The 27,006-nt window shown below is 54.3% G+C and overlaps 2 protein-coding genes across 2 annotated transcripts; both read left to right on the top strand.

Moving 5' to 3' along the window:
• Positions 1–57: 57 nt before the first annotated feature.
• Positions 58–2,937, top strand: KNCN (kinocilin). Its single transcript, XM_037139689.2, has 4 exons — positions 58–208; positions 1,219–1,287; positions 1,958–2,032; positions 2,858–2,937. The coding sequence occupies exons 1-4, from the start codon at positions 58–60 to the stop codon at positions 2,935–2,937; spliced, it is 375 nt and encodes a 124-aa protein (XP_036995584.2).
• Positions 2,938–14,743: 11,806 nt separating this feature from the next.
• TMEM275 (transmembrane protein 275) lies at positions 14,744–15,286 on the top strand. The gene has a single exon (XM_037139693.2). The coding sequence runs from the start codon at positions 14,750–14,752 to the stop codon at positions 15,284–15,286; it is 537 nt and encodes a 178-aa protein (XP_036995588.1). The 5' UTR covers positions 14,744–14,749.
• Positions 15,287–27,006: the final 11,720 nt, after the last annotated feature.

Consider the following 27,006-nt stretch of genomic DNA (forward strand, 5'->3'; position numbering starts at 1 on the left):
TCAGGGATTTCTGGGGACAGACCCCACTGGCAGAACACGGCACTGGGGTAGGCCTACATGGATGTCCCCATCAGCAACAGAGACTACCGCTGCCTGCAGCTGGCCTGTGTGGCCCTTGGCCTGGTGGCTGGCAGCATCATCATCGGCGTCTCCATGTCCAAAGCTGCCGCTGCTGTGGGTGGTATCTTTATTGGCGCCGCTGGTCTGGGTGAGCAGGTGCTGGGCTCAGTCAGGGAGCAGGGGCACGGTCAGGTGGACAGGGAATGGAGGGGAGGACTGAGATAACAGGAACTGGTTGGGGAGGTAGAAGCTAGAGGCAAGAGCAAGGCAGCACTGGGGGCTGCAGGGAGGGACAGGAAGGTTGGGTGAGTTTCCCTCCGTGGACTGCCGGAGCAAGGAGAGGGGAAAAAGGGCGCAGGCTGTCATACTCCTCTCTGGCTGCTCCTGCTACAGCTCTTCAATCTCAGGCCTGGGCTGTCAGGTCTGCAGTGGGATTTATAAGCCCACTGGGGGGTGGGATGATTGGAGCAGGGAAAAGTGGACAGGGTTCCCAGTGGACCTTCCTTGAGCAAAGACAGGTTGCAGATCAGACTAAGGCTATGTCTCAGCAGCAGATCTGTCTGTCCAGGCATCTGTCCATCTGTCTATCTAGGCCAGCCCCCCTGATGTCCCCACAGTAATGCTGAGTAGCATCTCTCACCCCACTCCACCACCCCAAGCCAAAAACAGAACCAGAAGCACTAGGCTTGTAGGCTCTGGGCATCTGTAGCTGCAGACTTCAGCCAAGGGCCACAGACACTTGGTCCGAGTAGGAAGTAGGAATGCCAGGACAAGAGCCACTCTTCTGCTACCCCCTCCCCAGGTCTGGGTGGAGGGGAGCATGCTAAGGAGATATTGGTCCTGCCCTGGGGGCCCTGGAGGAGGGTGGGGCAGAGGAGAGCTGCTGCTGGTGGTGGCAGCTGGGCCCATTTCCAGCAGGCTGGGTAGAGCCTGTAGCCTCTTCCCCAAATAGGCACTGCTCTCTGTCACTCCTGGTGCACACACTCACAGGCTTACATTTACACACCCACAGCCCCAACCTGCACATTCACAATCCTCCATGCATGTTCAATATTACCCTCATAAACCACCCCCAGGCTCAGCCCACCCCCAACTTCAGCAGCTTGCACCCAGCAGGAACCTCCCCATCACAGAACCCCTCTGTGTCTCTCGCCTCAGGGATTCTCATCTTGGCCTACCCGTTCCTGAAGGCTCGCCTCAACCTGGACCACATTCTGCCTAACATAGGTGAGTCTTCTCCCCACCCCCTGTGGTCTCTGCCAAAGACCGTGTGAGATCCCTTGTGTGTAACTCTGGGGCCCACTGTGTGGGGGACCAGTGTCCACATGTGTGACTGCTCCTGGCTCTGTGTGTCGGAGTTGCCTCTGTGTGTGCGTGTTTGGGTATGTGGTGCAGGCGTTGCTATGACTACAGCACAGCAGACTCCAGCCTGCCGCAAGAGTGCCTACACCAGCTCAGAGCACCTAGAACTCCCATTTCCCCTGATAGATTTTCCATCTTCCTCAAACCTCCAAGATCTCCAGATCGCCCTACTTCAACCCTGAGCCACCATAAAGACCTATGTCCCTCAAGATCTTAGGACCCTTATAAGGTCCCTACTTCCTCTCACCTCCCAGCACACACACTCTCATCTCCATCAATCGCATGGGGCTTTACACATCCCCAGTTCTCCCCAGGACCCTTGTCTCCTTAAAAAGTTTCTATTTTCTCCTTCAAGGGTCCGTTTATTTCCACCCCTGCCCCTCCCCCAACACATACCCCAGCCCAGATCATGTGGGAGGCCTAAAGGAATTCGGTGGAGCAAAGGGAGCCACAGGAATGGAGATTAGACAACAGGAAGGACTTGATTTGAGAAGGACTCAGTGACCAGGGGGTTTGGGGTAATCTCACCCTGCAGGGAGCCTGAGAATCCACCCCCATCCAGGGCCAGACAGTGGGGAGGGAAGATCCAACACCAATGGCAATAAAGAGGGTAAGTTCCAGAAATTCCAGAATCCATCTCCCCCTTTCCTCTCTTTGCTGAGCGTCTTTGTGGATCCCAGTAGCAGAAGGGGCCGCCCCAGTCTCAGAGAGCCCTCAGAGTTGGGTAGTTTCTTCCATGTGTTTAGTCAAAACCCTTCCTGCTCCAAGCTGAGCTGGGCAATGCTTGTGTGTCGCAGAGCCTCTTTGTCCTGCCCAGCGCAGCACCTGGGCAGAAGGCACCTCATCGCCCCCTCCCCTCCCCTCCATCCCATGCCCCAGTTTATTTTCTCACTCTCCTCTCCCACTGTGATATCCAGCTCCCAGAGCCAGTACCTGAAACTGGGTATCTTCTCCCTGCCCCACCCCTGCACGCTGGAAAATTCCAGAGCAGGAGTCTCTCAAAGATGGCCCCAGCCCCCGGTGTCTACCACCAGCAGTGAGACGCCTAATCTCAGCAAAAAGTCCCATGCCAGTGTTCCAAGCACCTTCCATACATTAATTTTTCCATTCTCAGAACAATGATATAAGGAAGGTACCATAAGCAGCCCCACTTTATATATGGGGTACAGGGAAATTAAGTGACACAGCTTGGAAGTAGTGGGGCCAGAACGAAAACCAGGGAGCCAGCCCCAGAGTGCTGCCTCTAACCCTCATACCAGGCTGCTACCCTCTTGAAGGGCCGTTCTGACCATCCAGGCCTTTGTAAACAGGGAGTAAATTGCCTCTTGGGACCCCTCTCTCGCTATTCTATTCCACTCTGCTCCAGGGTCCCTCTGGGTTGCTCTGACCCAGAGATCTGTCTACTCAGGCAGCCCCATCCTGGTCTCTCCCCCAGGAATCCGCAGCAGCCTGTCTACTGTGAGCAGAACCTTGGAGAAGCTGAAGCCAGGGGGCCGGGGGACTGGGGAGAGCTAAGGCAGGGGCTGAGGGGCTGCTCCCTGCCCTGCCCTCCCTTCTTGCCTGACACCCTAATTTCAGAGCCTTCCTGGGTCCAAACCAGAGATAAGCCAAGCCCTGGAGACGCCAGACCTGAATTCCCTGGCCAAGGCTCTTGGCAACAGAACCCACAGACTGGGGGACCGGGGGTCTGAAGCAAGCTGTCGCTGGAAGCACCAAGTGGCCAAGGGCTTGTTTCAGGCTCTGGACCTGGATTTTCTCTCTGGATTGCAGCTCAGTTTCCTTCCCTTTTTGATCTACTGACTGGTTTCAGTGGAATTTAGGCCCAGGGAATACCCCAGTCCCTTGCTCCAGCCTGGCCACAGACGTGAACCACAGGCCCACAGGAGCCACAAACAGGGGCCTAGCTCAGCCCCCAAGACCTGGCCCTGGGCCTTCAGGGCTCACCAGCTGGATAGAAGGGCTAGATCCGATTTTGGGGGGATATCAAAACTCGTAGACCTTAGCAGCAATGAACCAGATGGAAAATCCTAGACAAACAAAGTGGTCACTGCTGCGACAGGAGGCTTCCTGGAGGAGGTGGCTCCTGAGCTGAGACCTCCCTTGAGACTCTTGGTGTTTGACTCCAGACAAGACCTCCAGCCTTCCTTCTTCTTTCCTACCCTCTCACTCCTCCTGAACATTCTAAACACATTCCAGTCTCCAAGCCTTGGCTTCTGTTCTCCCAGAGGACCCCTGCTCCTCTCTGCCTATCAACACCTCCACCTTTAAAGGCCCAGTTCCAAGGATCCTGTAACCCCAGTGCCCTCCTGGTCCTCTTCTGCTGACCTGTGTCTCCCTCTCTGGACACTCTCCAGACAGGCTGAAGTCTTCTTTTTCACAAAACAATTATTAATCCTATTTAAACCTACCGTATGTTGCCCTTTTCCAGTCACTGTCAGGGCACACAGTAGGTACTCACAAAATGTTAATGGCTTAAATTTAATGGAAAGAAAAATTCCATGGATTTCTCTGCAGAACCCCTTGAGGCCCCATGTACCCACAGAGTTTGGGCTGAGGAGGACCCAGCCCAGGGTTATGTGGCTGCAAGGGAGACATCATGCCTCCCTCCACACCGCTCCTCACACACCTGCACCTTCGTGATCTCTACAGAGACATCACCTCCTTGTGGCCTCTGTCCTAGTTTGGTGAGCAGAGGGCCAAGCTAGGAAGAGTCGCATTCTGGAAGGATCAATGCAGGTGGCGCCTCCTCTTGGAAGCACCCCCTGATTTCACTGTGCTTCCACCACCCCAGGACTCTCTCCATCATAACCCACATCACTATGAGTGGCCCTGGTCTATTTCCCCCTCTTGAGAGTAGCGGGCAGAGGGCTGGGCATATAGAAGACATACCCAGTGGATGTTGGAAAACCTGACCAAAAGCGGAAGAGACCCTCTCGCTGTGCACATGGGAAAGCTGTGACCCTGCAGGAAAAAGACTCATCCAGTCCCATGGTAAGAGACTGTGGAACCATGCCTTGTACCCAGGTCTCCTCTCTCTCCCCACCCAAGGCTCTGCCTTCAGTGATTGTCTGCACAGGCCACAGGGACCAACTCCCTGACTGTGAAGGGATAGACCTCCATAAAGGGACTCAATTTCACTTCCTCTAGCTGACTGTGGAGCATCCGGCTCCTCCAGCCTTAGGGGAGTCCGCTCCCCTCCTTGGACTCTCCTCCTCTCCTCTTTCCTGCCTGCTCCTGCCCCTTCTCCTTTCCTTCCTCCTTTCCATCAACTTCATTATCATCAACAGTAACTCAGGCCTGATGGCCCTTCCTTGGTCAATAAGTAACCCCTCCTCCTGTCTATCTTCAATCCTCACCTGCGTCACCCCCCAAAAGGTGCCCAAGGGTGCAGGGGTGAAAAGAGGCAAGTGGAGCCTGAGCTATGGGGAGGATGCTCTCCCACCCTGGCCCCCCATCAACCTGTACCAGCCTTGATCTCCCCACGGCAGGTCTATGATACCCCCAAAGGCTGACAGGGCAAGGCACAGAGCAGTGTTGGGTATCTGAGTGGAATAAATTACGGAAGGAGCGCATAGAAAAGCAAGAGCTGTGTCCATTGGAGAGGAACTGGGTGGGGGTTCTCGAGGCCCACCGCTGGTTTCGCTCTCTTTCCTCCTGCCGTGGGCTCCCTGATCTCTCCTTCCCCTGAGTGCAGGTGAATGTCCAGATACCCCCTTCCTAAGTGTGTCTCCACTCTGGGCATTCCCACCCCTCAGCCTGGTCACAGGAGCAGTCCATGAGGAGACACATGTCTTCTCCCTATCTGTGCTTTGGGAAAAAGGTGAGGTTGGGCCAAGGAGGCAGAGGTGGCGTGGCGGGTACTGTTGAGGAGAAATGCCCTCTCACCTCCAAGCAGCTCCTGTGCCCTCCATTATCTACACACGGGAGGGGGTGTGGACAGGGGCAGGTCTTTGGACCCTGCCCCACCAGCAGTCTGTACAATAAACAAAATCAGTTCTATCCAATAGCCTGTCCTTCGTATTTTCTTTTTTTAAAGAAAAGATTTTATTTATTTTTAGAGAGTGTAAGGGAGGGAGAAAAAGAAGGACAGAAACATCAGTGTGTGGTTGTCCCTCACGCACCCCCTACTAGGGACCCAGCCTGCAACCCAGGCATGTGCCCTGACTGAGAATCGAACCTGCAAGCCCAGGTTTGCAGACTGGTGCTCAATCCACTGAGCCATACCAGCCAAGGCCAATAGCCTGCTCTGACCTCAACTATGGCTGTGCCCTGCAGGCCCTTGGCTGGGTGAAAGAACACACCAAAGCAGGGGAGTGCTTGGTCCAGGCATGGATGTGACACCCCTGCTGGCCACCCTGGGGGACTGACCAGGCTGGGGATGGAGTCCGGAGAAAGACTCACATCCTGGTTCTGTCCACAGGGCCACTGTGCCTCAGTCTCCTTACCGGCAGATGGGGGATAAGGACAGCACCACCCTCCCAGGGCCTCTCTCAGGATGGAGGGTGCCTGGCACCCGTCCACATCAGGGAGGGTTTAGGATTGGATGGGTGAGTGAATGAAGGGGAGGGTGGAGGGCTCTTCCAGCTGAACTCCCCGGTCCGGAAAGTCGGCCCCTCTGGTGCCACCCAGTCCTCTGTAACACGGACCGGCTGGTGGGCCTAGACCTGGGCACTCCCTCCCCGCCCAAGGGGCTCTTCCCAATCCTACCAGGAGACAGAGCTCCTTAAGGGGCTCGTCGCCACGCCCCTTTCTAGGGGCAGGATTGGCGGAGGGTGATTGGGGAAGGGTGACTGAGAACAAGCACCATCCCTGAAGAAATCTCAATATCCGTCCCCACCGCCTCCAGGGAAGGTGGGGAATCCGCTCGAGGCTGAAGACAGAGCCAGTGCGACCTGCACCCCTCGCTGGAGAGTGGCAGTGTGTCCAGGGCGGACTGGGAAAGCCCAGACTGGAGTGGGTGGGAGGGCCGGGGTGCTCTGCAGGGCCTTGAAACCGGGGAAACCGAAGAGGGAGGGGGCAAGGGCGGCAGAGGGCGAGGCAGGTCTCCGAGAGATCGGACCGGCTGCTACTGCTCCTGGGGTCAGAGGGGAGCCAAAGGACCCGCCGAAATCCGCGCAACCGGCCGCCGCCCACCCCTCGCGCTCCGTTCTCCCGCCTGTGGCCACCAGGGACTGCTCGCGGGGTTCCCAGCGCCCCTGCCAACCCGCCGAGCCCCGGATCTCCGAGCAGCTAGGCGGGTGAGTGAGGGAGACCAGCCTGCTCACCATTCCATCCCAAGGCTGTGCCCCCACCCCTGCCGCCTCCCGGATCTCTTGGGATCCCTCTGTCCTGCCAGCCCTGGGTGCTCGGAGGGTTGCCCAGTGGCTCAGGCAGGTGAAAGCCGGGAGCTGGAGGAGGCTGGAGGGAGGGCAAGGGGATGAGAGAGAGAAGGGAGAGGGCAGTGAGTAGGGATGCTCTGAGGGACGGGCGGGATACTCCATCCAGCCCTAAATTCCAGGGGAAGTGAGTGGTGCCTGGACAAGAAGCCAGAAACCTGTAGCCTTGAGACAGAGTTCTTCGAAAAGAAATGAAAAGAAAAACAAAAACAAACAGAGGGAAACAGAAAGGCAGACACACAACACGAGTGGCCGCCTGGGCCCCTCTACCTTCGTCTCTCCCCTTTGTAACTCAGGAAGAATCTGCCTAGAGTCCACCTGCAGTCCTCGCCCAGCCGCCCACTGCACCCTCCCAGGCCCAAAGTGAGGAGAGAATCAGGGAGTCGTTGGCACGAAGCAACTTCAAAACCATGAGCCAGGTGAAGGCAGAAGGACAGGAGCCAGAGGCCCCTCTGCCAAGTCCTCCCTTCACCACGGGTTTAAGCAGCACTCCCTGGGCCCCGGGGAGACTCGGGCGCTGCACTGGGGACGCGGCTGCAAGGCCACTCGGAACCTGGTCCTCAAGGAAGACCATCGTGGGGGTGCAGACCCAGACCCATCCCCAGTCAACAGGTCACCGGTCACCTGCTGTTTTGGGGAGTTAAGGGAGGCTTCCTGAAGGGAGCCACGTCCCAGCTTCACTCTGGCGGTGGGGCTGGAGCTGGCCAGACGAAGGTCAAATCAACAGGCGGCTCAGACCCAGGAGCGGCATGCTCACCAGACCACACCTGCTGAGTCCAGCTCTACTCCAACACAGTCACGAGGTCTACCTGGAGGGAGCCAGGACTGGGATTTTAACCAGCAGGGAGAAATGGGGAAGGAAGCAGAGAAGGGGACCAGAGAGAAAGGCCTGTGTTCCAGAGACACCTGGAGGGGAGAATGTGCAGGGCGTGGTGGCAGCTGATGGGGGACTGGATGGGAAATGCTCCGGGGAAAGCCTGAGGGAGGAGGAGCAAGGGCGAAACCCAGGTTCCTGGCTGGGAGCCTGGGCTTTGTGGGAGAAGGCCCGAGGAGGCTGGTGGGCAAGTCGGAGTGCACCAGAGAGGGCAGGAGAGAGCAGGAGCCCCAGGGCAGCCAGGGTCACCTCACCTTACTGGTACAGAACTGGTTTAAGGAACACAGAGCTTGGCTGCTGCAGAGAGTCCTGTGTCACTGCAGCCTCTCAGCTGGACCAGGACCAGAAGCCAGGGCCAGCAGAGACCACGTAGACCCATTCAGCAAAACTAAGCCCCAGTAAGAGGAACTTCGAGCACATGCCTGTTGCAGGCATGGAACCTGCCGGAAATGGGAGGGCACCATCAAAGCAGCTGGAATGGTCTCTGGCTCCCCACCACCTCTCCCAGGGCTCCCCTTTTCCTTACTACCAAAGTAGCTCCCCTCCACCCCTGTACATCCTGGCAAAGAGAAGTCTCCAGAGGTACCTCTGCTGGGTAGCACCTCACTGCCACCGGATAGGCAGGCAACTGACAGAGCATCTGTTTACCTGTTTATCGGTCTGTGTCTGTAATTCTCGGTAATGCAACTGGGTTTGTATTTCTGGGCATGTCTGTCACTGAATGCCCACTGTGTGATGTGTGTTTATACATACACATACACTCAGGGACAAGCATGATGGCGCCCAAGAGTCAGAGTCAGGAGCTAGAATGCCACACCTTCAGACTTCATCTTCAAGTCTGGTTTCCAGCAGGTGTGTGTGTGTGTGTGTGTGTGTGTGTGTGTGTGTGTGTGTTCATACATGCCTGTGCCTGTGCCTGCCACTTGGGGTGGGGAGGGGCACATGGAATTGGCTGAGTTAGGGGTATGGCTGTCCTTTGAGTTCTGGGGAGGCAGAGTTCAGTTGGCGGTGGCTGAGAAATGTCTAGGGTGGTGAATAAGCCAGCAATGAGCAATGGTGGTGTGGGAGGTTCCCTGAGGATGGGCTGCGGGAGGGGAGGGGAGGGTGTGGGGGGTAGAGAGAGCACTGGGGCTGTAGGGGGGGGGATCAGGGGAGGAGGTTGGCCCAGACTTTCAGGGACTAAGGGGGAACAAATGGGCTAAGATTAAGGGGAACAAAGGGGTTCACAGTGAGGGGCAAAGGTTCAGACTGAGCAAACAAGTTCCTCAATCATAGAGTACAGGGAGCTGGGACCGACCAAGGGCTGATGTCTGACGTCACCCAGAGGCTTTGGGCCCTTAGACCAGGAACCTGGGGCCAGGAGGCCCAGCTGCTGCCCCGGTCAGGTAACTGCCTTGTACAACATGGACATCCCAGATCCGAGTGCTGGGGCAGGGTGGGGGGGTCGATGGACCTCAAGGGGCTTCAGACAGACACCCCTCCTCTGGAGCTCTGGCCTCCACCTACTGAGAACCACCCTTCTTGGGTCCCAAACTTGTCAATGATTTGTTGAATAATAATCAATTACTATGTAATTTTAATAATCACACATCGCTGTACCTTGCAGCAAGCAGAAGTTCTGGCATAGCAGAAACAACGCAGGCTCTTTGATCTGACGGAACCGGGTTTGAATCCCAGCTTTACTATTACAGCTGCGGACACTGGGGAAAGTTCCTTCCCTTGTCTGAGCCTCAGTTTCGTCACCATGACCTGAGTTCAGGACTGCGGCGGCTCGCAGGGTCGTAGCGAAAATTAACTGTGTTAACACAGGGGAAGTGTTTAACCCCCGGGCAACAGGTTACCACTTCTCAAAAGAAGGGCTTAATTCTAGCCAAAGCAAAGACCAGCCACATTACAGATAAATGTACCATTTTTATGAGCACTTTTGGTATATTGCTGGTCATTTCTGAACAGGTCCCCATTTCCACCTTCACAAGCTGCAGGTGGTTGAGGGTTGGGCAGCAGGATGCCACGTTTGGAGACAATTACTTGGTCAAACCTTTCCCTTTCCATTCGGACAGCTGAGGCCCGGAAGGGGCCCAGCCCTCCTGAGTTACCCTCAGACCCAAGAGCCCTGGGCATCTGAGGCCCAGCCTTGAGTGTCTGCCTCTGCCCCCAAATGCTTCGGGCATGGACTCCCGAACAGAGGCCATGAGGCCTCCCTCGCCAGAGGCAGGGCAGCAGGGAGGGTGACTGTTTGATCAGGGTCAGGGGCAGCTCAGTGGCAGTTGGTCAGAGCCCTGGCTGGGTCGGTTCTGGCTTGGCCACAGACAGACTCCTTCCATGGCTTTTCCCACTCCAAGCCTCAGTTTCCTCCATCTGTAGGTGAAAGGATCCAACTAGGCGATCTCTGCAGCCTGAGCAGCTTGGAGCGCTCACTGAAAAGACGGTGGGTTCCCACCCTAACAACTCTAGATTCAGAGCAGTGACCTCCCCTGCTGCTCAGGCAAAACCATGGAGGACTGGGTTTGGGATGAAGTACAAAGGGCTTGAAGGATCTGGGTTAACAATAGCACCAGCGCTGAAGGTCCTGCTTCCAAAATTAAATACTCTGGCTTAGAAGTCACACAGGTCACAGTTCATTGGCCAGAACGAGTCACACGGCTCCACCTAATCACAAAGCATTCAAAAAGTGCAATCTGAACATGTGTTCCGAAGGGGAGAGAACCAGAAGGATTTAGTGAACAGCACCAGGGACATAACAGGGCTGCCAGAGTGCCCACTGTGAGGGCATCCAGTACTGCGCCAGCGCCAGCTGGAGGGCCCCGTGGGCGCACTGGCAGCACAAATTGAATTGCAACAGCTAAACAGCCTTAACACCTCACCCCTGTGCACCCTAGATCCCAATTAACCAGGGTGGGGACAGAAAGGGCCCTTAGCCCTTCCTCTGCCTGGGGTGGAAACTCTGGAAGTAGTTTTGTCTTCCAGGGGCAGCTCTGCCCACCAGGACCAGATAAGAATCATTTATTAGCAATTAGCACTTGGAAGCTCAGCCCCCTGGGCAGGCATTCTTTTTGTTGAACTTAGTGTGCCAAGCCGAGGAGTTTACCTTCTGGAAAGACACACAGAACACACCCTGCCTCCTCCTGTGCTGTTGACAGCTGAGCAGTGTAAGTGCTAATTACAGAAGCTTTTCTGCAGGGCCCTGAGGAGAGTCTATGCTCCAAGCTTCTAGGAGATTCTTGGAGATTCTAGCTGCTGCTGGAGCTCAGTCAACAAGCACTTAGCAAACCTAGCACTGTGCTGAGGTGAGGGCCCAGGCTTTGGGATCAGGACATCAGGTTTCAAGTCCTGGCACCACCTCTGGTACTCAGTGGTCTTGGGTGAGTTTAATCTTTCTGTGCCTCAATATCCTCATCTACTAAATGGGGATATAACAGTAATACTTGATCTCACATTATTGAAAGTGCTCAGCATAGTACCATTAAATTAGCAATCTGAAAGGGCTCATTTCAGATTTTCACTTAGACTTGCTTCTGGCTAAGATTGGCTAGCTTAAATCGGACCAACTTGCTCACTGAGGAGAACTAAAAATGTGGGATTAAACATATAAGAACTCTGTTTTAGAACATGGAAGAGCTACCAAGGCAGTAAGAACTTGAGGGGCCAAAATCTTGAAGAGAAAAGAAATAATACGTGGTTTCATTTTCTTTTCCCTTGAGGCATTATGCAGTTTGTAGGGGGCTGTAGCCATGGCATTGAGTTGGGAAGTTAAAATCAGAATTTAGGGCTTAAAAAGAACAGAGGCCTTGTTTTAAAAAAAAAAAAAAAAAAAAAAAAAAACTCAGCTTTTAGCTGGGGAGCCCTAAGGGCTATCCCCTGAGAGTACTTGTTAACCATGTATAAACCAGACTCAGAAAGATGGAAGCACAGCTCCCAGGCTGGGCTAGGGTGGCCTGTCCCTCCTGTAGCTGCCTGTCAGCAGCAAAAGTAAGTCTTCTCTTGAGGAAAATGACATCATTTGGAGCCTCACTCTCTCCTACCATTTTGGACATTTAATAAAAACTTATCTGGCAATCCAAGAGATAAGACTAAATAACCCAAACCAAGAGCAATAAAACAAGCAATAGAAAAAAAGTTTTCAAACGTGGACTTTAAAGCATTTACTACATTCAAGAAAATAAGAAGAGTCAACAAAAAATTGGAATCATTGAAAAATAATCAAGTGGCAATTCTAGAATGAAAAAGTTAGCAACTGAAATTAAGAACTGAATAGATGAATTTCATAGCAGAGAAGACACAAGTAAAGAAAGGATTAGTGAGCCATATGATAGATTAGTAGAAAAATAACCAGACAGAAACAGAGAGAGGATAAAAAGGCTAGAAAACACAGAGTAGAATGTAAGAGACCTGTAGGATTATGCCAAATGGTTGAACATGTATACAATTAGTGTCCCAGAAGGACAGGAGGGAGAAAACAGGGAAAAGATAATGGATGAAAGTATTCCAAAACTGGAGTGGTGGGGGAATCAAGCCACAGGTTGCAAAAGCAACAGGAGACCTAAAAAGGACAACTATAAAGAAAAATTTCACTTCAGCACATCATAGTAAAACTGCTAAAACTCAAAGACAAAAAGTCTTCCCATAGGGAAAAGAAAAGAGAACTGTGGACCCTCCAGCACCTAGGGCCTCCCTGTCCCTTGTCCAGTGTCAGCTGTCAGGGGTCTGTTGTGAGGTGAGGTGAAGGGCCAGACTCCATCAGGAGCTGTCCCATCAGCCTCAGAGCCTTCCCCACAGGAAGGAAGGCTGGCTTTTGTCAGATAGTGTTGGACATTCGTGACAGGGGGCGGAGCTTGAAAAGGGCAGCATGGGTGGTGGCATGGGGGGGGCAGATATTTGGGAATCTCACAGCCCCTTCTGAGGGCAACAGGAAGGTGTTGGGGTTTACAGCCACATCAACTCCAAGAGTATCAAATCCTTCTCTTTAAAATGAAGCAAGATTGCATACAGTGTGATCCACATTATGTTCTCTGACTCTGGTCTCGGAATGTCTTGTCATTCGGTCCAGCCATGGTAGCCCAGCTCCACTTTCCTCCTTAGCCTCCATTTCCACAGTTGTGAAATGTGGCTGCTAACAAGTATGAAGCCTTTGTACCATTTGGTGATGTCGTGAACATGAAGTGCTCTGCAAACTGGAAACTGCTGCACCCCTTTAGCAGCTACTATTTCTGCCCAGCATTACCAACAGCTGCAGGTTGCAGAGAGCGGGCAGTTCACATGAATGTGGAGCTTCCAGAGGAATCTGTGGTCTGTAAATGCCTTCGAGGCTCAACACATGCTTTCTTTGCCAGGATTTGGGGATTTCTGAATTCCTGCCAGCTTAGTGTGACAGCTTGGTGCTTCTGGCTGGAGTCCTTGTAGAATTGCCACCTCTGACTGTGGAGCCAAGGAAGGGAGCCCTGGAGTCACCAGATCTGGGCAGATGTGCAGTGCCCCCCCCCCACCCCAGATTCTCTTACCTGCTTGGGCCAGGCTAATTCAAACCTGTGTCCAGAATGAGGACCTGAACTGCCCCCTCTGGCACCTGCCCTCATCTTCACTCATAAGTCACTAAATTCTGTGCAACCCCGCTGCATGCAGGCTTTGGACACTCGCAAGGACAACTCAGGGCCTGTTCCTAGGGCACTTCCACCCAAGGGACAGACCAACTGTTCTGTTTGCAGACTAGACAAGACAGACCTCAGACAGATCTGAGACCTTATAGCCCCCTCCTCCATCCACTACCACGATGAATTCTCACTGTGTCCCAGGCTCTGTGCTAAGCACGTGATTTAGGCTGAAGCATTTAATTATTGCTACACCCCATGGTAGGTTCTCTTGTTAGCCCCACATGACAGATGTTTACACTGAAGCATGGACAGTTAGGCCATTCATCCAGGTCACACTGGTACTCATCCTGCATGCTGTACTCCCACCTGTGGCACCATCTGACTATGCACCTCTCATTCTCACTCAGGACCCTTTTGTGATAGTTTTTCACAATTCTAACAGCTCTATAGTTATGGCCTCATCCTTGAGGGCCTGCATACCTGTGCTATCATTATCAATTCCTAGGCTCTGACGACCTTTCACTTGCTTCTGCATATACTCCCAAAATTCTAGAATCCAGTGATCGACCCCAGATACAACTAGTGAATCCTAGAAAGGAATTCTAGTATCCAGTGCTCAGACTTGTGAGTCCAGGTTCAGCAGTGGAATCCTGGGTGTTGGGGGGACAGGGGTGGAATGGATGTAGGATTCCCCATCTAGAAAGAACCTGGGGCCTTGAGTATGCTCCAGCCAAATCCAACCTATGTAGGGACTGTCCCTTCTCACTGACCATTTGAAATATTAGGTGCTCCTCACTCTCACTCACTCCAGGACTTCATCTGATTGTTCAGAAAAGTTAATGTCACTGCTATGCCTACCAGGGCCTAAGGTGGGGACATGCATGCCAGGAGGCAGGTCCTTAGGTTCTGGTCCTGGATCTTGGGTAAATTGCTAGACCTCTGTCTGGGTAAGGAGGGGCTACACCAAATGATTTATCAGGCCCTCTTTCACTGGGGGGAGAGTGAGAGTTGTCTAGATCCCAAGAGTGGCCACCTGCCCTCTAATTAGGACTACTAATAATGATTATCATTTCAGCACCTGGAAGCCATTCGCTCAATTTAATTAGTCCAAGAAGTCTCCGGGAGGAGAGGGGGTGAAGGGACTGTGTCTGTCTGGAGGAGGGAGGGTGGGAGGATGGCCAGAGTAGCCAGAGGGACCCAGGGACTGGGTAGGAAAGCAATGGGCAGACTCTTCCCATAGGGGTGGGTTGGAGTGGGTTGTTGATTCCCAGAGGCAGAGGCAGAGGCAGGGGGCTGGGCAAGATGACCTCTGCACTCCCAGGCACTGAATGTAGCCCCAGAACTGAGAGTGGGATTGGAAGCTGAGATACTCTGCTGACCCCTCCCTCTCGCTCTGTGCTCACAGGTCCACTGGGGGCTCGGCCTGACATGGGGTCTGGTCCGGACCAGGGGCAGGAGAGACCCTGATGAGTGCCCGAGTCCCCAGACCGATGCCGCCCAAAGGGAAGAGCCAGGGACCCGGTTCCAGGGCGCCTGCGGTCCGCGCGCAGGGCTGGCTGCCCAGCCTGCCATCGCCGGCGCTATGCTGTGCCTGCAGTTTGTGCGTGCTGCTGGCCGGCGTGAACGTGACACTGGTAGGCACCTTCGCCTCCTTCCTGCCCAGGCACAACGTGCCGCTGATCGTGGGGCCAACACTCCTGGTGGTGGCGGCGTTCGGCTTCTTCGCAGCCTGCTGTGCGTGTAGCCGCAGGGTCCCCGCATCCCGCCCACGCTTCGTGGCAGCCAAGGGCGCAGACCAGGGGGGTGTCGGCACTGGGTCGGTGGCGCTGGAGATGGAGAGCAGCGAGCGCACGGCGCAGGACACCACAGCCGTGCAGCTGAGCCCGGCAGCCTCAGCCGCGTCTTCTGGCCGCTCCAGCCCAAGCCCCTGCCCCTTCGCCCTGGATGCCCCCTCGTCTGCTGCTGCCTACGATCTGGGCACCAGCGGACTTCGGCTCAACCTGCCCCGGGAGCACGAGGCCCTCTAGCGGCACGCGCCCTCCCGTACTCGCCAATCCGGGTCTGTTCGTTCAGTGCCCTATAAGAAAAAAGAGAAAGAGGAGGAAAAGAAAGAGAAGGCAAGAAAAAGGAAATTTTCATGAGGGTCGGGCGCCGGGCACAGGTAGCCTCATCTGTCCCGTCTCTGGAACTTCTGGAGGGGAGAGTGTGCCCAGGCATGTCCCTACTGCCAGGAGGGAGCAGCTCCTTGGCCCTCCAGGTGGGGTCTGCCAGGCCCTCCATTACTTCATTCCCAGCCTTGATGAAACTGGGCCCCTGGACCTTGAGTCCTAACGCCACCACCACCCACAGCATTTGGGGACTGTGAATGGGGCCACCCTGAGAGGAACGTACTACCCGCAAGGCCCACACCCCAAAGGAATGGGATGAAGCAGGAGAAGGGGAGGAGTATCAGCCCAAGGTGTCTGCTGTCCTTACATACCGTGAAAGGCCACGAGCTCCCCTTCTGCTCCTCCTCTCCCTCCTTGTCTCCACCTGCAGACCTTTTGGGATTAGTTGGGCAAGGTGTGGGAGGGGCTCTGATTTGAGCCAGGATGGTCCCTAAGGTAACAGCTGGGTTGACCACACTCCTCCCTTTCTGCCTGAGTAGATGGAGCAGGGAGAGCTGAGGCTGGGGCCCCCTCACTGTGCATTCTCTCCGGGCCTCCATTGTCAATAAAGCACCTTTGGAGTCAAGTCCTCTGTGGTGTGCAGCCCTAAAGGGAGGGCCTGACTGCAGGGCCCTGGATTCTGGGGTCCTCCGATCCTCCCGGAGACCCAGAGGGGGGCCCCAGGGGAGGGGAGAGTATGATGGTAAACAAAAGGCCGAGTCTGGGGTTGCCTGTGAATATCCATGTGAACAGGGGTGTCAGGCTGGGGGACTGGACAAATACATGAGTGTGTCTGGGTGAGATCACCTGGCTACATGTATGAAACGGGGAGTGTGAGCGACACTAACATCACCCATGTATGTGGGAGCCTGTGGTGGTGGCAGCGGTTAAGAGCTGGATCACCCAACAGGGGTGGTACGGAAGGAAGAGCTCCCAGGGCCAGGCAGATCCTAAACCTTTCTCCTGGCCTGCCTGGACTTGCAGGGTCTGAGCTGAGCCTATGTTCCTTCCGGGTGGGTGAGGGCATCTGGTGGAGAAACGGAGGCTGCTTTGCAGGAAGAAACAAGGGAGCTGGGGTCTGGGGTGAGGGTGCTGCACCCTCCTCTCACTGCAGGGACCAGGGCCAGCAGTCCCCAGTGAGCATGGCACACACCGGACCACCACCCCTTGTCGGCCATGACTGCCTGCCCATGCACCCTTGGCTTCCTCAGCCTCCCTTTCTCTTTCCAGAGTAGGCTTTGTTGCTCTTCTGTTTGGAACCTGGATCTTCCCATCAGCCCTGCGGCTCTGTCTGCCTTCCTCTGACCCCCTCTCTGCCTCTGCTTCTCCTGCTGCCTCCCCCTCTCATTGACCTGGAGAAGGATGAATCTGTCTCACTAGGTGTTGAGCAGGTCATCTCTATTAATTCACATGGGTCGATGGTTCCTAACCTTTGAAGCATCCAGCCCCTGGAGCTGATGACCTCTTCTCAGAGAACTCCCCCACTTCCCGCCTGTGTGTGTGTGTGTGTGTGTGTGTGTGTGTGTGTGTGTGTGTGCAGGAAGGGCCGCCTTCCCAGGCTCCAGTCCTGTCTCTTCCAGTTCACTGGTCTGCAACCTCAGACACCACCTTCTGCCTTGGTAGAGTAGCAGGTAAGGGGGGGTCACTACTGATGTTGCCTTGGAGTGTGGTCTGGCTCACCCTTCCCCTACCTTCTTAGGGGAGACACCCCAGACTCTAGCCCTGGAATGCTAGGCCCAGCCCAAACCTCTCCCCCACCTGTGGGCAAGGGCCTGGCATTGCAAACCATCTTCCTCTTCTCCCACCACAAGAAGACTTCCATGTCCTGCCTGGACTGCTGAGGAAGAAAGGTAAACAGGAGATAAGAGCCATGGGTCACACGGAGATGGTGTGAGTGAACAGAATGGGTGGGGTGGGGGGGAGGCGATGTTGGCTCCCTGGATTCTCCTGTCCACTGCCACCACCAGCCGAAGGTCATTTGTCTCATCTGTGTTTCCTCCCTCTCAGGAGGAGATATTCTCTATACCCCAGACCCCACTTTCCAATCAGCCACCCTAGGAACCCTCACCCCAACCTCTCCAGGCCTGCCCCACCAGGGGACTCTTCCCCTCACACTCCTTCAGGACCCTCTGGGGGCAGCACAGCCACTACAAAAGCCCCAAAGGGAAAGTAAACTTGACCTCCATATGTCAGGTCAAGAGAAAAAGGGCTGTGGAGGCACAGGTGGGAGATGAAGTTGGTGAGGGTGGGAAAGGAGTGTATTGCTCAGTCAATAAAGCTGAGTAAGCCAGGGAGAGGAGTTGGGATTTATTCCTGGCAAGATGGGAGCCAGTGGAGGGTTTTAAGCAGGGAAGTGACATGATCTGATTTATGATTGTAAAGATTGCTCTGCCTGCTGTGTGGAAAATAGAGTGTTGAGGGGCAAGAGGAAAATGGGGTGGATTAGTAAGCGACTGCAGTGAGATATGCTGGGGGCTGGGGCAGAGGGGACTGTGAAGTGGGCAGGTTCTACACCCACTCTTTGAGGTCTTCCTGTTGGGGGACTTTAAGGGCAGTGGAAAAGAAGAATCTCAGAGGAAGTTCTAGAATTTTGGTTTGAGCAGCTCAGTATATGGTGAAAGGTAAGGAAGGGCTCTTGGAGGATAAAAGGCCTGTTAGCCTAATGGAACTTCCCACAGGAGCTGGAGCCATGCCCTGAATTGAAAGGGAGCAGAGGAGATGCTGGTTTAGAAGCCATTGGCACTGGGGTGGTGGCTAAGCCATGAGTCCAGATAAGGCACATGGGGAGAAATGAAGACAGAACCCAGAGTCTAGACTAATCTAATTGCTGAGACTAGGGGGGGACAAGGTACCCCAAGTTCTGAATCTCACTGCCTTTCTGCCGGGGCTCATGCCTTGTTGATAAAGTCTGTAGGCTAGCAGTTGGATTAGGGAGAAGTGAGCAAAATATGAGCTCCCAGACATTGGGATTTGTGTCTTGTTTGCTGCTATGCACTGGTGCCTACCTGGCACAAGGTAGGTGCTTGGTAAATATGTGTTCAATGAGTGAAAGGTGTGAATCTCATCCCACAGCTGAAGCTCTAGTTCCCCCTAATAGAAATTTACCAAGATATCCAGGTCTGGGCAGGAAAGGAGAACAGCTCCTTTGTGTGTGGGAGTCCCCCTGGCCCGTTCTTGCTTCCCACTTCTTTGTGAGGAGGTCAGCGGACACAGGAATGTAGAGCTAGCTGGGTGGGCATTGATTGACGTGCCTGAAGGCCAGGCTCCCAAAAGTAGGCAACGGCCAGAGAGGTGAGCCAAGCCTGAGGAAATCGGCACTGCTAGGAAGTGCCACTAGAGGGCAGCCTGGGTATATGACAAGGGATAGAGATCAATCAGCCCAAGCAGCCTGCAGGACTTGGCCTTTTCCTTTTCTGAGTGTCAAGGCCCTGCAGGATGGGAGGAGCTAGGAGTAGGGTATGCTTGCAGAGGGGATAGGGAGGAGGATTAAGTCACCCAACTTTACTAAATGACACCTGCCCTGGAACAGGACCTTATCACAGAGGGAGCCCTGACCCTAGAGCTCACTTAGTCTTAGACTTTATCAAGGTCACGGGCAAGTCCTGAATCAGGTCACAGACGGAACTGTCTCCCAAGTCCATACTGAATCCCAGCCTGAGCTCGATCCTGGTCACACTCTGAGCCCTGACCCTACCTGGTCCATGCACTAGGCCCTGATCCTGATCTTAGACTGACTACTGACTCAGTCCAGAGCCCTGACCTTTACCCAAGGTTGAACCCTGAACTGGACACAGACTGAGAGCCTTGATGCTAGATACCTAATAAGCTCTTATTTCGGTTACAAAGTGAACTCTGACCCTGAGCCGTACACTGAGCCCTGACCCCGGATGAAGATTACACTGTCATCATGGCCAAGGCTGAGCCTTGACACCTGAGACTCGCTCCCCCAGTACCCACTGACTAAAGGGCCTTTTCAGACGAGGCTCCCATGCCAGGCCAAGCTTCCGCGCCAAAAGGAAGGAACTCCTGGAGCCACTTTTGAGGGAGAAAGAAGGAGTTCTGGGTCTTTGAATGATCCAGAAACTCCTGGGTATTGAATCCCTAAGAGGCCAGGCAGAGAAAGGCTGGTTCTAGGCCGTCTAGGGCATGAGGGAGGGAGTACAGCCAGGCCTTCGCCAGGTCCTCCTGGGGCTCTGGGGCGGGGCCTTCCTGCCTGCCTGTGTGTCTGGGAGCCTCTTCCTCCTGCACTTCTGAGTCCTGCGGAACCTCGGGCAAGTCCCTTCTGCTCACTGGGCGGCGCTTCACCCCTTATTACCTTCCAGGGAAAATGAGGAGAAGGTCACCTGTTAAGAGAGTCAGACCAAGCCACCACTGTGTCCCTGTGTCCCCACCCTGTGCCCTGACAGGAGGAGAAGCCCCCTTGCTCTGGGAGCTTCCTCTAGCCAGTCACGCCAAAGAGGCAAGAACAAGTGAATTGTGCTCAAGGTGGCTCCAGCAAGGCCTCAGCTCCAGGTGGGCAGCAGCCCGTGAGACAGGAGCATGGGCTGGGAAGCAGAGGTCCTAGAGGTCTCTGTACATTCCTGGGGTCTGATGTGTGTGAGGAGGGGGAGGTCCACAGAGACCCTGTGCCCCCACCACCCGCCCACCCTGACCCAGCTCACCAACCAGTTCAGTTTCTGCCCCACCCAGGGTGCAGCCCAGGTACCTTTTGCCTGCAGAGCCAGGCTGGCCTCTGTTGGGCCCATGGGCCTCAGGCTCACCTTGGGAGACACCCAGGGTGGGAGTGAGGGCTGAGCCAGGCAGGAGCCAGGCGGGGGAGGGGGCGGCCTGAGTCAAAAACGCTGACGCGGAAGACAATGAGCTCTCCGAGGCTGAGGCAACTCATTTGGTCCCGGCCACGCTTTATTAAATTCTCATAAACCTGTCAGGGGGGACAGGGCTCGCTTCAGTTTACCTCATTAGCCCGACACAATGACAGTGGGGGGGTGGGAAGAGGGAGGGGGCAACGAGGGGAGGCCAGGGCTCAGTGCTGAGAACCGAGCCCAGTCGAGCCAGCCGGGAAGATAATTGAATTAAGTGGCTTTTGTTAATGGTTTTTAAGACTCCGAAGTGTAAATAACATTTAGGGGCTTTCTTTTAATGGGGCTGGGGTTTTAGGTACCCAGGGAGCTTAGAGGAGGTCCAGCCGGGTTTCCGCCCCTCTTCCCCATCCCAGGGAAGCCTGACAGTGAGTGGAGAGGCAGTGGGAGCGACACTGGATGCGAGGAAGTTAGGCTAGGAGGAATGAGGGCAGGGGCCAGAGAAGGGAAGGCAACTTCCAGGGGTGTCTTTGAACAAACAAGAGAGGACATGAGCAAGAGACCGCACGGAGGCAGGGGCTGAGTGTGAGGATCCGCCCACCATCAGACAAAATGGCCAGGGGTGTCTCTGGGGTGTTACCAGAGGCACGGCTTGAGAGTGTTTAGGGGGCCTGGCCTCCTGGGGCAGCCAGAGTTCATTCCTCATTGAGAGGTCAGTGGAACTAAGAGGTTACGGCTTCATCACTTATTGCCAGTGGGAGGGGCTCCCATGGGAAGCAGTGAACACCTCATCACAGGACACGTGGGAGGCTGTGGTGGTGAATTAGACTCAATCCCAGGCTTCCTGAAGGAAACTGGACTTGAACTGAGCTATAAGGGAACCTGCAGATGGGGTGGGGAGCTCACCTCTCTGGGAGCACATGGGCTCGGGGAAGCTGGAAACAGGGACATGGGCAACTTGTCTTAGAATCCATGCCCTGGCTTTCCTCAGTTACAGCGTCTTCCTCTCTGCAGACGTGTCCTGGTCCAGGAGTTAGCTGGGCTGGAGGCAAAGGCTCTGGGCAGATCCCAAGATGCTGGAGATGAGATAGGGCAGGTCTGGCCCTAGGCAACCCACAAAGGGTTAAGGCGTTAATCGCCCTGCATTCGACAAAGGGAAGTGGGTTTTCTGATCCAGAAAGGATCAGTCCCTGGGACGCCCCATCAGGCCCTTCAGCGTGAAATTACACCCCAGCAGGGGTGCTCCCCTCCCCCCACACATACTACCCGCCTAGGCCTGGCACAGGATTAGGGCCTGGAGTCATCAGCTTAATAGATGCCTCTCCACTGTACCCCCTCTCCCTTGGGAGCCTTCAGTCCTGCCTCCGGGGCCTGCACCAACCTCTTTCCGCACCTTCTGTCCACCTGTCTGTTCATCCGCCTCGTCACCTCTGTCCTTACTCTTGGTCTGATCATTATTCCATCTATCTCCTCAACTGAACCCCGACTCCTGAGTCCAGTCCCTATTTTAGTTTTTTTATAACCTTTAATCAGCACCCCCAATGTATTTGTTTCATTGCTTATCTATTTATCATCTCCACAGCAGCACTAAGGGCTTTGAGCACAGGGACTGCCTCCTCCAGCACCAAGCACCAAGCAGAGCACTGTATTCCCAGGGTCTGGGCTGTGTCGGGCAAATACCTGGTGCTCAAAAAACCTTAATTGACTGAAGCCTCTCCCACCCACCTCACAAAGACTGGGTGTGGTCTCTAAACTCTGGGCATTGGTGCTCAAGACTAAGAAGAGGAATCTAAAGCCCCCACAAGGACACAGCCATGTCTTCAGAAGAGGCAGGGGCTGTGCCATGGCCTCTGCCTCAGCCCCAGCCCCAGCCCCAGCTCTAAAGGATGCAGGAATGAGACAGACCAAAAAAGGGAGAGGCCCTCCATGACCAGCGGATGCTCACTCAGCCTTGCATGCCATCCCTGGAGGCCCTTTCATCCCACTTCCTTGAACTGCTGCTGGTGCTTTGCCACACAAATGACTCTAAGCCACATCTGCACCCACAGCTGGGTGTACCCAGCATGGGAAGAGGTCCTGGATGGAACATCCAGAAATCATGGCTGTCCGAGGCAGGCAGGTGGCCTATGTAGACTACCCTCCAACCTGCGCACAGGAAACAGAGGCCCAGAAGAAGCCAGGGCCACACACCAAGGCCAGACAGGAGGCAAGTTCCAGAGGTCATAGACAGAGCTTGGCCCTCACACTGCTCCTCCAATTCAATTCAACAAGTATGGTATTGGTTCAACACCAACTCTGAGCCAGGCTCTGGGCCACTTCAGGTCCTGCTCAGGGACCTCCAACTGCATATGGATAAGAATTGTACATGGTGGACAAGAGGGGTGAAGAGAGAAAGGAGAATTTCCCTCCCCTAGAATAATCAAGCAAGGCTCCCTGGAGAAGGTGTCATATGGATGTGTTCTAAAGAATGAAAAGGCTTTTCCCAGAATGACAGACCAGTAAGACCAAAGACAGATGGGAAAGGGCACAGTGATAGTCCAGTCTGGCTGGACACCTCAGGAAAGTGTAAAAAGAAAGTGCCCCCTCCCCGTTGGCTGCCCAGCACATCTGTGTGGAGGTGAGAGGAAGGAGAGGTGACCTATGAGGGACCCAGGCGTCCAGGTCTGCCAGCCTGCTCAGGTGGGGATGACAACAAAGAGCGGCTTTGTGCTCACACACTCACACTCACACACACCCGCACACGCCCCACACAAGCTCTTTCCAAGAATGGCTCTTCAAGCCTGGTTGCCAAGATAAAGGAGCCACTGGGCGGTCAGCCCCTGGAGGAAATATCACTCCTGTGGCCTTTGTTGTTCAAAAGGCTTTTCAAAATCTCCACACTTCTCTTGGAAAGGATCCCAGGCTGAGGTGGTGGTTTCCCCACAGCTGGAAATGCGGGTAATGATGGCTCAGGCTCCCTGGCCTGGCAGGGGAGGAGAGCCCCAGGGGGCCAGGCTTGGGCCATTAGCAGCAGTAGCAGTAGTTTAATCCTCCACTTTCATGATTTACTCACTCTGTTCCCACAAGCCTGGGGGTAGGCAAAGACCTCCCCATTTTACAGATGATAACGGAGGTAACAGAAACTTAGCAGCTTATTAAAATGACCCCACAGTGAGTTAACACTAGAAATGAAACTGACAGCACCAGTCACAGACTTAGCTCAACCCTGGCCCCATTCTGAGCCCCAACTCTGACCTTTAATTGAGCTGTGACTTGCCCTATGCTGAGCCCTACCCCTGGCCCCACCTGATCCCTGATCCCAGCCACACACAAAGCTTTGACCCTGGCCCCATTCTGAGCCCCTCACAGAGTTGCGTGACCTGCCCTGGACTGATCCCTGATACTAGCCTCAGACTGGTTAGCTTTAAACCCCATGAGGTCAGAGATGTGTGCTTCTCATCCACCCCTGCTACTTTACATGTATGTATGTGCGATTATTCCAGTCATATTTATCTATTGGGCCAGGGGCTGAGTCTGTTGTTGCTTACCGCCACTAATAATAGTGTAACTATAGCAACAACAAGCATTTTAGTGAGCATTTACTAAATGTCAGGCTTTGTGTTAAGTGTTGTCCAGACATTATCTCATTTAATCCTCACAAAGAGCCCCGAAGCCCATGTTGTCATGAGCCCATTTTACAAATGGGGATGCTGAGCCCCAAGGTCACACTAGAAGGAGGTGTGCAAAAGTTTAGAATGTTCTCAGTAGTTCCCTTCACCCATCACACTCACAGCTGCCTGCTGAGGCGTGGAGGCGAACAGAAAAGTCTCGGCGGTGAGAGGAAGCGGGGGCTTTTGGACAGGTGGGAGGAGCCTAGGGCTTTCTGGAGACTTTGAGTCTCTGAAGAAACAGGAGATCCAGGTGAGTTGAAGGAGATTCTAATGAAGAAGCAAGACCAACTGTGGAATTTGTGGAGTCCAGTGCAAAATGAAAATGCAGGACACCTTGTTAAAAATTAAGGATTTTAAGGTGGATGCATCAGAACAACATGGGGCTCGACCCCAGGGTCCTACATGACGGCACAGGTCACATGCCCATGAAGGTGGCCCCGAGAAGGAGAACAGCATGTGAAGATGGACATGTGGAACAGGGCACGCGGCTGTTAACATGGAAGCTAGGACTGGGTGTGACTCACACGTGGGTATTTAGGCAGTATCTTCAGCAGGCTCAGGACAGCAAGTGTGGAGTATCCCTGGGCGCCGAGCTGGCAGTGTGGCTGAAGAGGCCCGTATGTGGAGGGGATTTGGCGCCACTCTCTAAGTGTTTGGGGTGGGAGGTGTCTATGGGTTGTGAGCAAGCCGGGGAGTATGCACATCTTGGGGACGGAATGGATGGATGTGGAGCATCTAGGCAACAGAGCTTGGGCTGTGTGTCTGAGGGCTTGTATGAGGGTGTGTATATGAGTAGGACAGACAGATACCCTGAGCTTTTGTGGCCGGATGCAGAAGTCGGCATGTCCCATGTGTCTGAGAGGATATGTGTGTAAGTGTGTGTGGTGGTGAAGGGCAGGAGGGTATGTGTGTAATTGGGAGTGTGTGGAAGTGTGTGGGGGAATGTAAGCCCATCCCCACCCACCCTCCTGGGTGCCGGCCTGTGCTGAGGGGTTCCCAGGTGAAGATGTCCCCTAGCCCTGGTCCAGCCCCAGGCCTTCGTGGGGTCAGGTCCCATCTTGAGACATTCCTGCCTGCCTAGGGTGGTCAGAGCCAGAGAGCAGCCTTCTAGGCTGCTGGGGTGATCCTGGGCCAGTGGTGTCAGGTTCCCCGCCCAGGGCCCGCCCTCTGCAGCCCTCTGAGGGCCTTTGTTGGAAGTTCAGACAAACTTGTCAGGGAGGCGGGCTGGAGGCCGCCTCCTAATCGGCTTTTCCAGAAGGGAGAGGAGAATGAGAGTTTGCAGGGGTGGGGGCGACTTCCAGCCCCCTGCAGCTCTGTGGGAAAGAAAGAGGGAGGGTGGGCCTAGCTCTCCGGGCCCTGAACAGGCCCATCCCCCAGGACCCTCTCAGCAGGTGCCCCTTCCCTAGGGCGCCTGAGGAGCCAGACCCCTAGACTGAAAGAATACTGAGGCCAAGACCTAAGAACAATGGGAGGCTTCGGGGAGCAGTTTCCGGGAGCCCCTGCTCTCCTCATCTCACCCACCGCGAGCTGCTTGAGCACATACAGCAGCCGGCGCAGAGCTGCTCGCTCGCCGCCCCCCCCCCCCTTACTCCAGGCCTCTTACTATCTCCCCTGAGCCCACCGGGAAGCAGGCTGGACGTGGTTAACGATTCCCATTCCACAGAAGAGGAAACTGAGGACCAGAGAGGGGCAGTTATTTGCCCAGAGCAGCTTATCACAACTTCATAATAGAATCTTCTTTGCTTCTTAGTCAGCATTTCCCTGGGGTCCCATCCTCAGCATTTCCCAGTGTAATCTCATTCAGTAATGTGGCTTCATTTGTCACTCTCTACAGACAGCCACCAAGGTTAAGAGTGTGGATTCTGAGGTTAGTCAAGTTCATACCCTGGGTCTTCCATTACTAGCTGTATGGTGCTGGGCATGTTTTTTAACTTCTCTGTGCCTCAGTTTCCTTATCTACAAAATGGGGGTAGTAGTACCTATCACACAGAGTTGTGTGAAGATTAAATGACTTAATATTTGTAAAGTACAAGGCCCAGAGAAAGTGCTACATAAGTATTTGTTCAATTAAACAATTTGAACAATTTGTTCAAATTGTTCAATTAAACAATTTGTTCAATTTAATTTGTTCAATTAAACTGTCCTGGCTGGTGTGGCTCAGTGGATTGAGTGCTGGCCAGCGAACCAAAGGGTCACTGGTTCAATTCCCAGTCAGGGCACATGCCTGGGTTGCAGGCCAGGTCCCCAGTAGGGGGTGCACAAGAGGCAACCACACACTGATATTTCTCTCCATCTCTTTCTCCCTTTCCATCTTTATAAAAAATAAGAAGATAAATTTTTTTTAAAACTGTTAGAAAATAAAATAAATAAAGTTTAAGTCAGCAGGGCTGATCCACTACATCCCAACATCTTCCCTTGAATAAACTGAAGTCTCAAGTGCAGCAGAGAAGACCAGCCTGAGTTCAGGCTCAGCCCCCCACACTCACCCCAGCCCAAGGGTCCCCATCTACCTATTGCCAAGCCAGAGCCCCAGGAGCACCCTCGACCCCCCATGCCTGCAGTCCCCAGAGTAGTGCCACTTCCTAAATCTCTCGTCAATATAACCCCTTCTCCCCACTCCTCTTCCCCCAGTCCACCTTGAGGCCACCTTCCTCTCACCCGGACATGACAACGGCCTCCTCTCTGGTCTTTCTGCCTCTTCATGAGCCACCATGCCACAAACATATGGGATGGGAGTGGGATTTACTAAAATGCAAGTCCGACCACCCCGTTCCCCACCGGAAATACCTTCCAACATGCCCCCCTCAGTCCTCAGGCTTAAGCCTAAGCTCCCAGCTTCCTTTTCCATCCCTGATACTACCCTCCACCATCCTCACGCCCCACCCAGACAGGGCCCTAGTCCTTCAGGGTTCTGGGTTCTCCAGAATCCAGCTCAGCCAAATGGGTGCTGTAGTGCTGATGTGCTGTGCCTCTCCCAGGATACCCTTCTCTCTTGCCTTACTGGTAAACACTGGACCTATGGGACTCAGCTCAAAATTCTCCCTCCCTGCCCTGGCCGGGTAGCTCAGTTGGTTACAGGATTGTCCTGATACACCAAGGTTGCAGGTGTGATCCCTGGTCAGGGCACAGGAATCAACCAATGAGTGCATAA

The sequence above is a fragment of the Artibeus jamaicensis genome, unplaced genomic scaffold (genome assembly GCF_021234435.1).
Source record: "Artibeus jamaicensis isolate MK-2021 breed Jamaican fruit bat unplaced genomic scaffold, CSHL_Jam_final scaffold_847, whole genome shotgun sequence".
In the NCBI taxonomy this organism is placed as follows: Eukaryota; Metazoa; Chordata; class Mammalia; order Chiroptera; family Phyllostomidae; genus Artibeus; species Artibeus jamaicensis.

Excerpts from the sequence above, each read along its gene's own strand:
- TMEM275 (XM_037139693.2), top strand. The coding sequence starts at position 14,750 with ATGCCGCCCAAAGGGAAGAGCCAGGGACCCGGTTCCAGGGCGCCTGCG.
- KNCN (XM_037139689.2), top strand. The coding sequence starts at position 58 with ATGGATGTCCCCATCAGCAACAGAGACTACCGCTGCCTGCAGCTGGCC. Across the intron at positions 1,288-1,957 it reads CCACATTCTGCCTAACATAG|GGAGCCTGAGAATCCACCCC; the intron begins GTGAGTCTTCTC and ends CTCACCCTGCAG. Across the intron at positions 2,033-2,857 it reads CACCAATGGCAATAAAGAGG|GAATCCGCAGCAGCCTGTCT; the intron begins GTAAGTTCCAGA and ends TCTCTCCCCCAG.